Genomic DNA, 15,428 nt, shown 5'->3' with positions numbered 1-15,428 from the left:
CCAGGGAGCACGACGTGTTGGAAGAACAAAAAGCCACCAGTGTGACCGGCACCCAGAGAACAATGGGGAGGTGAGAGGACTTCACAGGAGTCAAACTATCCAGGCTTTGGCTGGGTTTTAGCTGTATTTTGAGGAGAAGTGGAGTCAGAGTGAAGGCAGCACAATGAGATTTGACTTTTGCAAAGATCATTCTGGAAGCCCTTGAAGAGTGGAAGTTAAGGGGCCAGGAATGGTTGAGACTTGTTAGAAGCCATTGCAGTGGTCCTGAGGAGAGATGGTGGCGGCTTGCGCAAGGGCGCTGGAGACGGTGATAGAGAGAAGTAGGGAGACGTGAGTGACATGGGGAAGCTAAAATCCACAGGACGAGGCTTTGTATTAGCTGTGCGGTGAGGAAAGACTCCCAGATTTTCCAGCTTGCAAGCAGGGTGGGCGATGGTGTCCCTCACAGAGAATCAAGCATGTGAGGAGGGCCAGGTTGGGGGTCTGCGCCTTCACCTACTGGACCAGCTTTTCTAATCATTTCTCTCATTTCTGCTCTTTCAAACAGGGTAACTTCTTTCAAAATATTGGTTCCATCACCTTGTTTGCTGTTTTTGGTACAGCAATTTCCGCTTTTGTAGTAGGTGGAGGAATTTATTTTCTGGGTCAGGTAAGAAAAATATCTTTGAAAAACTTTGAAAATTTTAGAGTTAGTACAGGGAGATGGGGTAGTGACATCTCATGGGGAAATCCAGACTCATAGGAGGCACAATGGAGTCATGCTGAAACCGCTGCTAAGTGTCCTCGAAGAGCTTTAACGTCTGGAATTGAGTGAATCTTTTCCATAATCCCCAAAGGTAACTGTTCTTATTTGCAAACCAATATTGTCTTAAGTTTGAATATTTAAAAATAAAGCAGAACACATACCATCAACATCTTCAAATTATAGCAATATCAATTGTATTGTCGGATAGACTGAATCAGGGTTAAATGCTGTGTTTTAAATAAAAATTTGCATTTTAAAAATCAAAGATGATTCTGAATGTGTTCACTCAATTCTAAGTCGTCCACCTATAGACTTATGTATTATCCTCTGGATTTTCCACCATTGCTAAACCAACTCCCCGTGTCATCATCATTTGGGTGTTCTGTACTTTGGGTTCAAATTATTTGAATTCATTGAAAGCAAACCCACCTAAGAAGATAGTACTTGTAGTTTTGCATTATACACAGCTATGCATGTCACAGTTCTTTTCCTTTTGGTCAGTAGCAGAAAGTTTGCCTGTCCCAGTTCTGTAAAGTAAGCCTGAGGTTCAGGCATCTGGGTGATGGGTGGATTTCTTATGTGTGTCAGATGTGTTTGCTTCTTTTGATGGCTGTAGGCTAAAGCCTATTCCATCTGATTTTCACCTTTACTGCTACTCTGTGGCGCCAGAATAAATCTGTCTGTCATGCAACTTTCTTCATTGCTCAACTTCTAGTACCAAATGAGGATAACCTATAGAGAAGAAAACTGTAGTCAATTTGGCTTGAAAAATGTAGCATTCTTTCCCCTACTTTTGTTGGATGACGGTCGAATGCATGTTAAACGTAGGAGTTTCGTTTATTTTTCAAGTGGTTTGAAGAGTGAAGATTAATGTCCTTATTAGTTTGTGATAAAGCACTAATGGACATTTTAATCTTCTTGGCTGTTCTCCAGGGGGTTTTTTTGTGTCTGTGTGTTTGTGTGTTTTATTTTACAGGCTGATGTAATCTCTAAACTCAACATGACAGACAGGTAAATCTTTCATATTGTAACACCCATGTGACTTTTTTAAGACCGGGGAAAGTATTCTCCACATTCATTCCTGGGTGTGGTGCTTTTCTATTCTTTCTCTCTTTTTGTTTTACTGATGATTTCTGCTGTAGAATCTATTCTGAATTAATGTATGTCTCTGAAGTGAATCAAAACTAGACTGAGGAATTTTGAAGATCTCTAGTCAGAGCATTGCTGATTGAAACGATTAATTTAGTTTAAGCTTTGGAGGGAATAACTCTGGAGAGTTAACTGCCCCCTGTACACAATGCACTGCACTATTGTTCTTTTCTTATGAAGAATCATCTTCAACTGATTTCTAAGTCTTTTCAGTGGCCACAATGAAAAGTTGTCTTGATAGGCTAGGGATGGAGGAGGGAGTGAGGTGTGAATCTTTACTCTGGAATTCACATGGCGTGGGGTGGGGGTGGGGGGACAGGGCCAAGGGCTCTACTGCCGGTGTCCTCCTCAGTCTGAAGCTACTCCAGTGAGCTCTGACTGCTGCCTCGGCGCCCTGTCCAGGAATATCCCAGGAATATCCGTGATCTGCTTAGCAAGAAGCACCCTGAGCAGCTGTCTCTCAGAAGGTACCAGATCGAGTGCTGAGAAAGTGCACTAGGAGTATGCAGCCTGGTTTCCCCTCTCTGAGGAGTCCAGCGAGGATGCAGCTCTGCCCTGAGTTTCTTCACCCACAGTTGGCACTTGGTTCTGTCCTGTGATGGGGCTGGGAAGTGGGGCCCAGTGCTCAGCCCTAGGCCCCTCCCGGCCGGCCAGCCAGAGCTTTCAGCCTTTACAGCCACTTGGGGACCAGTCTCGGAGTCCTGTTCATGGGAAATGTGCCTCCGATAACATTAAGTCCCATCTCATTTCTCTCCCAGGGACATCAATTTCAGAGCTTTGCTTATAAGATAGTTTTGATATATAAACAAGTCGCAAAAGTCACATTCCTATTCCATAAGGTGCTGGAAATAAAACAGAACTGATGCCCTGCATTTTGTAGGTATTTTGCAAGTGAAGCGAAGTGCCCAAAACTCGTTCGAAGTAAAGGAAGATATCACAGCATTCAGCTCTTCAGCCTATTTTGGGGCAACTGGTTAGAGATACAGAAAATGCGTGATACATTGTGAAATTGAATTGAACCAGTGGTTGGGATGTTCAGGGGGAGGGGTAAGAAAACTGTCCCTAGACAAGCAGAATAAGAGCCGGTAGAGTTTCTTTCTCCATGTGCAGACACTTCCTTTCCTGTTGGAAATTGACTGTCCCACAGATGGGGAGTGCTCTGGGGAAACTTAGCCAGCAGTCCCCAAACCACACAGCTGCAGGGCCTGGCAGGGCACTTACCAGAGGGACGCTGGCCAGATGTGTGTGTAGAGGTGGTGACGGGCGAATGGGAGAGCACACCCCACTTCTCAGCTCCACCTACTGATTACCATTGTGGGCCCAGAATTACCAGATATTTAAACAAATTTTTTTCAAAAGAGGCCAGGTTTCTAGATTTTCAATAGGGGATTTTCCGATTTTCAAATGTTGGCAATTTATTCAATTTTTCAAAATACCATGCAGGTCGAACGTGAGACCCACAGACCTCTGCACTATAGAAAACATGAGAAAATAACTTCATGGCACAGAAGATTTTATCGTAGTGATGTTTCTGCTGGAGAGATATTTTACTCATAGATACACCCTGAAGTTTTTCACCACTCTATGCTGTTTCTTTGTTTTCTTGATGTTGCTATCCTTTGAGATGATGGAAGAAAGAAAACACATTTTTAAGTTAAACTTCTAGCTTCTGGCCTTTTTAAAAACTGGGTCATAAAGTTGTGAAGTGGAGCGAATGAGGGCCCAGTGAAATGACCCCTTAGCTTCAGACCTCTCGAGGACTCAGGAAGTTCGTATTCCAGCTTTTTCATTGTCACTATCCGAAATGCTCTGCCCCAATTTAGATTTGTAACCAAAGCTAAATATGTGCTATGATTTATGCAAAGCATTTTCCCCCCCTTTTTATTATGAAAATTTCAGACGCACAGAAAAGGTGAAAAAGCACTGTCCAGTCGGCACCCGTGTGACCCCACCTAGAGTCTACAAGCACCATTGCACTCGATTTGCTTTAACACAGATCTTTCCATTTGTCCATCTTCTAACCACTCATCAGTCCATCTTTCGGTTCCTGCTCTCTCATTTCCAGTTCCGGAGGCCACAGGCACTATGACAAACAATATCAGGCAGCCCTCTTTCAGTGCAACTGAAACCCAGTGCAAACTAGCTTTGAGAAGAAAGAGGTTTGTTGGTTCATAGAGCAAAAGTGTCCCCAGAGTGATGGCGTCTGTCATGACAGCCTCCGGGGCCCACAGCGTCTAGAATCGCTCCTCTCCTCTCTGTCTCAGCTCTTCCCTGGGTGACTTCATCCTAGAGCACACTTGCCCCATATGGGCTCATGTCACCCTCACTTCAGCCGTCCCTGTCTAAAGGGCCAACCTAATTCCCCCACCTGGTAAAATGCCTAGTAATGGCCCTCAATGACCAAGCTTGGGTCCCCTGCCCACTCCTAGAGAGCTCCATGCAACCGCATGGATGGAGAGTAGGGGGGGTGGCTCCCCAAAGGAAAATTGGGGTGCTGTTACCAAAACCAGGGCCCATGGATGTTGAGCAGGGAAGACGGTGGCCGTCCGCTCTGCTGCACTGTACTGGGCAGTGGAGGGGGGGACCAGCTGAGCCCGACAAACACACAACCACCAGAGGCTCCCAAGTCCGTGCCCCCCCACCCCCCACCCCGCCTCTGCCTCCCCCTTTTAGACATTCTTCTTCCTTCAAGGCCCCTGTGACGTTGCTGTGGGTGATAAGAGTGGCAGTAAAGAAGAGAAGGAGAGGCAAGAAACTGGGTCTGGGTTGCAGCGCAAGGGCCCCAAGGTCATCTGCCAGCAAAACAGGGCCTCCCAGGTTGGCGTTGTTTGGTGGCATTACCTTTCCCTCCCTCTCTTCCTTCCCTCCGGCCCTCCTACCTGCCTTCTACAGATATCTCTGGGCCATGCTCAGTACAGGTCCTGGGAATATACCCATGACCAAGACACAGTGCCCACCCCCCCGGGCACCCACAGTGAGGATGAGAGGCAAGTAAAGTCACAGCTCATAATGCATGTGACAACCTCTGTGAGGACAGGGAAAGTCTGGGGACTGGGGTCTGAGCTGAGATCTTCTCTTGGGTCTGGTCCTCAGCTTGGAATCTGGAGACTCTCCTTGAGGTAAGCAGGCTGTCCTGCATGAACTCATATTAATCAAACCCGCAGGGAGCTGCCATGGAAACCAGAAAGCCAGACTATTGATTCCGAAGAGAACTGTCACTGGCAAGGCAGCCAAGCCTCTTCTCCTGCCAGCATTTCTCTCCTGAGCCCAGAGTCCAGTGACCATCGAGGCTGCTGGTGACGGTGGAGTGGACATAGCACACCCGTCCCCAGGCCGAGCTCTCCCTCTTCCCTCCCAGACTGCAAGCTGGTGAGGGTGGGAAGCAGAGGTGGAGAGTCTCTGGCTTATGTCTCTTCCATAGGGCTGTCCCCTCACTCAGGGCTGTCCCGTTGGTGCTCCGTGTTTTGTATTGTTTAACCATTCTGCTGATGTGGAAAGAAGGCAGTGCCAGGCATGGCAGTTTGGAGGAATAGAAGGCTTGCAAGAACACTGAGGTAGAAGAAAGACAAACAGGCTGAGAGCCCAAATCATCCTGACTCCTCAGGCCCACAGAACCCCCCGGGTGATCTGGCGCCGCCTCCCTCACCAACCTCGGCCATCTCCGTCCACCCTCACTGCGCAGCCGCCATGCTCACCTTTTTGCCTCAGGCAACCAGGCTGGCTCCCACCTCAGAGAGAGCTTGCTATTCCCACAGTCCCCAGATCTTGGCTGGCCACCTGCTTCTTATCATGTAGTTCCTTGTTCAGATGAGTGCCATCTCTGCAGAGACCTTTCCTGACCTCCCAATCGAAGTGCTTCCCCACCCCGACCCCCAACCCCAGCCAGGTTACTCTTTCTGTCATCACCCTGGTTTCCGATGTAGCACGTGCCATTTTCTGACTTTGTCTCGGTCTCTGGATATTGCTATATCCAGTGTCATGGTTAGGAGCACCGACTCTGAGCCAGAAGGCCTGGGTTTGAATCCCGGCTCTGCCACTTGTTAGCTGTCTGACCTAGGACAAGTCATTTAACCTCATGGTCCCTCAGTTTTCTCCTATGTAATCGGGGCAATAATAGTGCCATCTCATACAGTTTCTGTGTGGGTTATTGAGTTATTTATTGTATGTAAAGTACCTATAATAGTGCCTGGGATATGCAAAGTGCCACATAAATGTTTGCCTCAGTGCCTGGAACATACTAGGCCATTAATACCCAGTTTCCCCGAAGATAAGACCCAGCCGGACCATCAGCTCTAATGTGTCTTTTGGAGCAAAAATTAATATAAGACCCGGTCTTATATTATGTTAGATAAGTCCGGGTCTTATAGTAAAATAAGACCGGATCTTATTTATAGTAAAATAAGACCAAGTCTTATAGTAAAATAAGACCGGGTCTTATATTAATTTTTGCTCCAAAAGACGCATTAGAGCTGATGGTTCGGCTAGGTCTTATTTTTGGGGAAACACGGTACGTATTTGTTGGCGGTCATTAGACCTTCATGGTCACTGTCGGTGAGAGTCAGTGGCCTCTTGGGAGGCAGCACTGGGGTTGGTGTCTGCCAGCCAAGCCGCCCATCCCCTGAGCACGCTGGAGCTGCTGCTGGCTTTGGCACTTTCTTAGATGTTACAAATCTGAGTGGAGGCTCGGGTTGGTCACAGATGGTGGCAAGGGGCAAAGCGGAGGAGGTCAGACCCAGGAGCCCATGAGTCATGTAGGGGCGGCCCTGAGCCATCATGGTTCCAAGTGCTTTAACCAAAAGGCTGGGAAGTCCAGTGCATTTAAGCAAAAAGTCTTGCATCCCTCACTGGTCCACGTCTTGATCCTAACTGGAAACCAGGCCATTCCTAACAACCCCGTTTAGAGTGGGCCCTTCACGTTTCCACCCAGTGTCCATTCGCAGCTATTGTAAGTGGAAAAAACACACCATCTCCTGTAGTTACTTCAGCTACAGTGTATACTGTTATGTTATATCAACGGCTGTCGTGGGCTTTAATGTTTTAAATGTGGACCGAGTGACAGGCATTACAGACCTTTCCCTTCCTCTTCCCTTCTTTACAGCTTTGCATTTGGCTCCCTAATTTCCGCTGTCGATCCAGTTGCTACTATTGCTATTTTCAATGCCCTCCATGTGGACCCAGTGCTCAACATGCTGGTTTTTGGAGAGAGTATTCTCAATGATGCAGTTTCCATTGTCCTGACCAAGTAAGTGCGCTTTCTTCAAGGCACGGGACTAAAGGCCCTTGTAACGAAGGGACTGGTGTTGCCGTGCAGCTGTATGTACAGCTGCCTGTCCTCTGGGTGATGGTTCAGCCACTTCTCCATCTTTCTGTTCTCAACAAGTGTTGACGTGCCCAGGCCCGGGGTGGTTAGGAGAGGAGAGCCCACCTTTTATGACCTCCCTTTGAGCAGTGGTTTTGAGCCCAGCTTCTCATCAGCATCACTGGGGGTGCTTATGAAATGTAGCGTTCCCAGGCCCCACCCTCAGAGCTTCTGACTCAGTTGGTCTGGGGTGAGGCCCAAGAACTTGGGTGTTTGATAAGTTCCTCAGATGGTGATAGAGCAGCCCGTTGAGGGATCAGTGTTTGGGCCGCATTGTCGCAGACACTCAGGCCCTACTCTCCCACTTAGGAGCTGTCACATGTCACCTTCCTTTTCACAGCTGTAAAGGAAGGTAATGACACTAATAGGCATCCCGTCTAAGGATGCTGTGGGGTGAAAACTACGTCAGGAACCGCACGTCGTTTTCAGAGGCTCATGGGGAGGACTGCCCTGGTGGATAAGATCTGAGACATTAAAGATGAATCATAAAATGTCAAGAAGTGATTGGGAAAAGGAAATGAATTTGAGATAATCTCATATGTGTGTATCTGATGCAGGGCTGTGTCTTTGAACTCTGCATTTTGTGGTGTTCATTCCATGTGTGTGCAGGAAACCCAAACAGTTTTGTCAAAAAACAGAGAAGGCACCAACAGTCAAAGCAATTAGACAAAGGAGTCCTGGACAGTGTATCAGAGATGAGCCAAGAGACTTTTAGGGGCCAGTCAGTGTTCTGTTAGAGAATAGAATTTCCATGATCTGAATACTGACTTGTGTCCTTTGTCAAAAGGTTCCTTACTAAGCATGATACTGTGGTAGGTAATATTTTTTTAAAAGCTTTATAATAGACTACATTTGGAATTCTGACATTGTACTAAAACGATGTTTAATAGTACAAAGAGCCCAAGTTTGGGAGTCAGGCTGACCTGGTGATGCCACTCGTAGCTGCGTGACGCTGGGTGAGCTTCTTCTCTCTCTGAGCCCCAGGTTTCTCAACAGTTGAGTGAGAGTGAGAGTGCCTCAGCCTAGGATTGGATTTCAGGATTGAATAGTTAGGTATGATACTATGTGAAAAACATCCAACATCAAATAATGTGAGACCCTTTCCTCTTCTCCTGCCCCCATTATGGTTTCGCTGTTTGCCCCGTTTTTATCCTACTTTTGCAGGAAGAACTAAACCAAAGGTTGCTTAATTGCGGTAGCTACTCAGCAGACCTAAACAAAACAAACTTTAAAATATTTCTGTTATTCTAAAAGTAATACATATATTCTTTATATTAATTTAGAAAATATCCAAGCAAAAAGAAAGAAAAATTACACGCATTGTTACTACCCAAAGATTATTACAGTTAACAATTGGTAAGAGTATACATACATTTTATTTAGATAGCCTTATATCCCATATACTGTATTGTAGTTTTTCCATTGAACAGAGTTGATAATCTTCTATAACATCATTTTACTGGTTACAGAGTGTTCCTTTCTATGGATTTACTACGACCTATTTAACCAATCCTGTTACTAGCCTTTTCACATTTCTCTTTGCAATCATTTCGATAGCTTTTTAGGAAATTATCATACATCATGCTATAAGATCTTTAAAAAAAATCTGATGGCGATATATTTTTTTTTTAAATGTAAGATCTACTCTGAAAGCTTCTTAACTTTCTGGTTCTGACTTTTATCTCATATCCTGGCTGCTTGTATTAAACACATTTGTGATAAAGAATTTTGCCCAAATAGGAGGTGACATCATGAGTTATTTTTATACGTTAGGAGCTAAACTCAATTGCTTTGTCTCTAATTTATTTTGTTTTTAAAAATCTGTCAGAAGTAGGATTTTTGTCTGAGCTTTTCCAGGTCTTTTTGCCCCAAAAAAGGCCAAAGATTAGGAGATATTTTCTTTTTAAAATGAAAAACAATGGAGACATTATAAGTAGCCAAGTTTCTTCCTGGAAAAGTGCTCTTGAAGGCCAAGATCGCCTGTGATGACAGTTTCCAAACCTGGATCTGTGGACCACAAGCGTATATAGTTTCCAGCCTCCACCTCCTCCACGACTGGGACACAGGCTGGGCTAGGAGTCACCGACCGAAGCCATGTCCAGCCTCTCTGACTTTCCAGACCCTCTCTGGGCTAGTCATCCACCATCAGCATGTGATGAGGGCCCTCTTTGTGCCAGACACTGCTCTGAGACCAACTGACCTTGACAGACTCAATCCAAGGTGGGAGAAAGATGGAGAGAAGTGACCACGTGGTGCTAGGGGGAAGCAGTCCCTCTGAAGGATGCAAGTGAGGCTTCTTGGATGAGCTGTCTTGGGAGCAGGGTAGGCATTTTCAGGTAAAAGAGAGAGTCGGGGCAAGGGGTCACGGTAGACCTGCCTATTTTTTTATTTTTACATTGCAGGAGGGAGCTGCTGTCAGTTTGCCTTGGTTATAAGGGAGAATCACGTCTTGTTTTTTAAGGGTGTACTTCATAAATGATCGTTTTCAACATGATCTGACACATTTATCTTTGCAGCTGAATATAGGAATAAATTACCCCTTTTTTAATGTGTTCACTTTCATAAGTGCCAGAAAGCTAAGTATCTTCTGTTTCTTCATTAACTTTAAATTATTTTTAGCTTTGATTTGTTACTATGACAATTTAGTCTCAAAATAATTGCTGTAGAGGCAACCTTTTGTTCTCTCCAGCTTTAGCTTACGCTCATGAAATGGATCCTGAAACAGCATCGTCTTCTAATCTTTAATGTGTGAGAAACATGATCTGAAAAAATAAAATATAGAAAATCACCAGGCCAGAAAGAGTCCAGATTCTACTTTCATTTATCTTGAGTTCAAAAACTATTGGCCTCAGCCTTCTCTGCGTAAAAGAAAGCAGTGACACTAGCCAGTGAACCAGCCAGGGAGCGATATGGGGTGGGGGCGTGGACACCATGCACCTGGTCCATAGATCCATTTGGGAACTGTAGGTGAGCTTAGCCTTCAAAAGCACTTTCCCCGGAAGAACCCTTGATGGATCCCAGCATTCCCCGAGGTGGGATGTTAACCTGTGATCTAGGAAAGAAATGGAATGGGGGAGATTGTACATTCAGGTGAGTTTGGAAAATAGTTGTGTGCAAAAAGTTAGATTGCCTTTTTGCAGGACTTCTCAGAACCTTTGCTGTGTTACATGGAGCCGTGACTCGCCATGAAAGACTTCCTGGGGTTATTGGAAATGCTGATTACTGAAGCCGAATATTACTACTGACAATTCTTTGTTCAGTTTACTGATTCAGCAAAAATGTATTGAGCATCTTTTGTGTGCTAGGCTCTGCCTTAAGCCCTGGACATATGGAAGTGAACAGGATGGACTCAGGCTTGCTCCTTGTGAAATGATTCATTAGTTTTCACATGCTGTGTAGGAGAAGTCAGGCACCAGGAGAGCCTGTAAATGGGCTGTGTGAGGGGTCAGGGCAGGTGTCCCTGAGGAAGTGACACTAACCCTGGGTTCTGAGAAACAAACCCAGAAGTTAGCTGGGGTCAGGGAGGAGGTGCCAGTGATAACGGGGCCCGCCCCACTGTGGAGGAGATGGGATCGAGAGGAATGGCAGGACAGTAGTTAGGTCATGCTAAAAAGACTGGGCTTCCTCCTACAAAGCAGGCAACTTGACGGGTTCTGAACAGGCCAGTAACCTGGTCAGATGTGCCTTATAACGGGATCATTCAGGCCACTGAGTGGAGAACGGATTGGTCCCTAGGAAGAGGAGGATGACATGGTAGAGAGAGCAGTATGACATGAGCCATGGGATAGAGGAGCTGGGGGAGGGAGGGGAAGAAGCGGACTGATTTGAGAGATCGTCTGAAGGGAGAATCTGCAGAAGGATAAATAATGAGAATAACTCCATTTTAATGATATAATGGTTTTCCCTTGGGGGATAAAACTAGCAATTGAATGTAATGGCTTCTGATGTTTTACTTTGTTCTGTAGCAGTGGAAGGAAAGTTCCTTCAAGTACTTCCTCCTAATGCCTCCTAAGTCCACCCTCCCAGCCTGCACCTAATGGCCCTTCTTCTTTAGGTGGCTCCATTCTAATCTGATTTCATGCCATAGCCTCACTTTCAAGTTGTATCACAGGATCCCCCCATACTGGAAACACTCCCTATGTCCCCCCAGGGCCTTCAGGATGCAATACCAACTTTTTAACAGTGGGCTCATCAAAAGCCTTTCACAGGTCCCGCCCTACTGCCTGCTGCTCTGGCCTACCTCCTCCCCACAGCTCCTCACCCCACATTGTTCCTGTGTTTTGTCCACACTAACCTGTGTAGTTGAATGCTTCCAGAATGTACTCGTATTCTTGGGCTCCCTGCCTCTGCACATGCTGTTCCCTCTGCACATGCTGTTCCCTCTGCTTTCCCTCATTTCTTCACCTGCTTAATTCTTCTTCATCCTACATCTAAACCCAGCCCTTATGTCATGGAGACCCTCCTTGAGCCCCCACCTTGGAGTGAGAGGTCCACCCTGTGTTTCCACAGCCCTCTGCCCTTACCCCAGGTGGTCATTTGTGCCCATCTCATCTCTGAACCCCCAGAAACGAACACAGTGCCTACAACAAGTAGGTGAACAATAAATGTTTGACTCGATGAATGATGGAATGAATAAATGAATGAATGAGAGGATAAGCAAGACGTAAGTTTTGAGTTCTAAGTTAATTTCTAATAACTTGGTCTATAACATTTTAACTTCTTTCTGTTTTTCTTTTATTTCCTAGCACAGCTGAAGGTTTAACAAGAAAAAATATGTCAGATGTCAGTGGGTGGCAAACATTTTTACAAGCCCTTGGCTACTTCCTCAAAATGTTCTTTGGCTCAGCAGCGCTCGGCACTCTCACTGGCTTAATCTCTGCATTAATATCCTTTTCATATGATGAACACACATGGCTGAGAAGATTGTTCGTAATTCCATCCATCTCCAGCCATTTTCTCCAGTTCCTTAAGGGGGCCAATTTTAATCTAAGATTGTGTTTGATGGGGAATTTTTATGCGTAGTTTTGGTTTGAGGAGCACTTTAATTTAAACTCAAGGATTTTAAAATTTAACGTGAAATTTAGGATGTCACTTTTCAAAACTTAAAAAAACACACTGTTGGATATCAGATCTGATTTGGGGGCTTTTTAGTTCCCAAACTATGATAACTGCATTCAGATGATTTTCATTTTCCGCTGTCTCACTTTTCACATTCAAAATGGGAAATTAATTTCCTTTGAAAATGTCAAATTGAGAAAATCTGAAAGTGTTTATCTGCAAGGACCAGAAAAGAGCCTTTCAGAGTGAGCTCCATCTAAGTAATTTGCACTGATTTTCTTACTTAACAACCCATAAGCTTTCCTAGCCAGAAAAGGAAAGAGGCTTGTTAAGGCCGATGACACTTTCATTGCTGTAGAAAATTCGTCACGTTCATAACAGAAATAGGCACCAGGCCATTTCAGTGTGAGCCGAAGCCTGCGTCTCCACCTGGCCCTCCTCCACGAGCAGTGTGTTTAACAGATGGCCAGAAAAGCCTCTTTTGCTTGTGGTAGGCATGTTTGTCCACCATGCTGTTGAATTCTCCCTTCGATTCCTTTGTCCAGAAGTCTAAAGGCTCTGCCGAGTTGGTTGACAGCTTCTCATATTGTACCAATAAACAGAATGGAAAAGAAGAGAAAACTTTTCCCAGTTCAGTATGTTCCTCCATATTTATCTTTCTCTTAAAAGGGGCAGGGGGAGCATCTACTGTGATGAAGCCAAGTTCGTGGGTGCCATGAGCTCCAGCACAGGCATGTGAACATTTGAATATCTAGAAGGCCCTCCTCTTACAGGGGCATAAATTTAGAAATCTCCAGGAATAGGAAAGAAGGCCTTTCAGTGGGGCATTGGACCCCAGAGTTCTGGAAAGCCCATTGGTTAATCTCGTCGGATGTCGCAGGGGGAGGTAAAAGAGTGACAAGGCCAGGAAGGGACCTGGCAACGTGGGCTGGCCGCAGCTTTGCCCTCCACCGCCCTGGCACACGCCCAGCCCTCCACGTCAGCATTTTTGTGAGTTGACTTAGATTGATTTTAATTTTCCCCACCATTTGTCTCCGGAATTTACATTTCTGCATTTTGTCAGATTCCCTTGCTTCAAACAACAGTCTCCCTGCAAAGAAGGAAAATCCACGATGAGAGATTTTCACTTGCTACTTTGGGATGTTCCAAAATCCTTTGTATCCATCGTTTACCTTACATATTTACAAGGCCGCAGTTTTGTGACTTCTCTAGATCTCCCATCAAATGTCCCTCGATTCTTTTTCCTTGACAACTGTCATTTACGTGCTAAAACACATCGACCTGAGGAAGACGCCTTCCTTGGAGTTCGGCATGATGATCATTTTTGCTTATCTTCCGTATGGGCTCGCAGAAGGAATCTCACTCTCTGGTAAGTGAAGCGGAGCATTGAAATGCTGGGGTGATGGCACGCTGTCCTACCCATCATGTGAGAGAGCTCATGTCAGTGGGTCACTGTCAATCACAAGAGGCAGTCACAGCTCAGAAGAGCTTAACGAGAAAGGGAATCTGCTGGTTCCCTCCAGGAACATCTGGATTTAGAACCTGGCCCGATCCCGGGGCTCGGTGTTGTCACGGTTACATTTTCTCTTTGCCGACCAGCCTGTAGCAGAGATCACTTCCAGTATTGCCTCTTTCCCAGAACAAGGCCTCTGAAGGGCCTTCCCTCAAAGGACTGGGTCAGACTGCCAAGGACAGTTAATCCTCTGGCTCGTCTCTGGGCCCTGGAACCCATGGAGCTGTGTTCTGTCACTGTAGTTTTCCTTTTCTAGAACATCACATAACTGAAATCATGTAGTACGTATGTAGTCTTATGTGTGTCCTTTCTGTCAGCGCTCATAACGTTCTTGAGAGACATCCATGTTTTTTGCAGGTATCCGTAGTTTATACATTCTTACTGTGCCACTTTTTTTCCCATTCACCGTTTGAAGGACATTGGGGGTTTTGTAGATTTGGGCTATAAATATTTGCACATATTTTCATTGATCTTGGATAAATACCTAGGAGTGAGGTTGCTGGGTCACGTGGTAAGTATATATTTTACTTTTTTAGAAACTGCCAAGTGTTTTTCAAAGTGACTGGACCATTTTGTGTCCCAACCAGAATGTATGAGGGAATTCTGGCCGCTTCACATCCTCACCAACACTTACTTTAATTTAAAAAAGTGTAACCATTTTGATAGGTGTGTGGCAGTTTGATTTTCATGTGCCTTGCTGTGGTTCTCTTTATATTCTGCTTGGGGTTTGTCGAGCTTCTTGGGTTTATATAATATAATAGTTTTTGTGAGTTTATGGTTTTCATCAAGTTCAGTAAATTTCTACCCGTTTCTTTAAATATTTTTTTCTGTTCTCTCTTCTCTTCTTCAGTGGGGACTCCAGTTACTTAAGTTATGATAGACAGCATGCTGTCATCCCATAATACACTTTGCCTTTTCTTTTTCCAATCTTTTTATTTTTTTCTATGCTTTATTTTGGCTCGTTTCTATTGTTGTGTCTTCACGTTCACTGACCTTTTCTTCTGCCATGCTCCACGTCCTGTTAATCTCATCCAGTATGTTTTTCGTTTTAGATATTGTATTATTCATCTACAGAAGTTCCCTTTGGGTTATTTTTATATCTTCCATGTCCCTCCTCCTCATGTTCGTGATTGTCTTTACCTTCTTAAGCATGTGGAGCATCTTTATAACAGTTGTTTTAATGTCCTTTGTTTGCTAATTCCATCCTCTCTGTCAATTCTACGTCCGTTTCTGTCAATTAATTTTCTTCTGTTTAGAAGTCATAACTTCCTGCTCTTTGCTTGCCTATTAATTTTTGATTGGATGCCAGTCATTGTGAACTTAATTATATTGTTGAGTACTAGCTTTTATTACATTCTTCATAGAGTTCTGGATTTTCTTCTGCCACGTATCTAAGTTTCCTGGAATCAGTTTAATTCTTTTGAGGTTTCCCTTTATACTTTGTCAGGGTAAGTCCAGAGTAGCACTTGGAAATAACCCACAGGCCTTCTGAGGGCTCTACCTCATGGCTCATGTGTTACAAGGTCACTCCATTCTGGCCGGCAGGAATGCAGACTGTTCCCCACCTTGTGTCCGCTTAGGAAATTGCTCAGCCTCTTCCTTTT

The 15,428-nt window shown here is 45.0% G+C and overlaps 1 protein-coding gene across 3 annotated transcripts in view; it reads left to right on the top strand.

Annotated features, from left to right (window-relative positions):
- The window catches only part of SLC9A8 (solute carrier family 9 member A8), a 59,303-nt gene that overhangs the window by 24,352 nt on the left and 19,523 nt on the right, over positions 1–15,428 (top strand). For 2 of the 3 annotated variants that reach the window (XM_033094842.1, XM_033094843.1), the window contains exons 6-10: positions 548–649; positions 1,722–1,756; positions 6,993–7,136; positions 11,999–12,137; positions 13,575–13,680. In XM_033094842.1, the coding sequence (XP_032950733.1) occupies positions 548–649; positions 1,722–1,756; positions 6,993–7,136; positions 11,999–12,137; positions 13,575–13,680 (526 nt within the window). The remainder of the gene's footprint in view (positions 1–547; positions 650–1,721; positions 1,757–6,992; positions 7,137–11,998; positions 12,138–13,574; positions 13,681–15,428) is intronic. The other variant, XM_033094844.1, reaches the window with a different exon arrangement.

Source organism: Rhinolophus ferrumequinum, chromosome 23 (assembly GCF_004115265.2).
Source record: "Rhinolophus ferrumequinum isolate MPI-CBG mRhiFer1 chromosome 23, mRhiFer1_v1.p, whole genome shotgun sequence".
Classification (NCBI taxonomy): domain Eukaryota; kingdom Metazoa; phylum Chordata; class Mammalia; order Chiroptera; family Rhinolophidae; genus Rhinolophus; species Rhinolophus ferrumequinum.
Note: the sequence above shows the minus strand (reverse complement) of the source record. Positions and strands in the feature narration are given on the sequence as shown.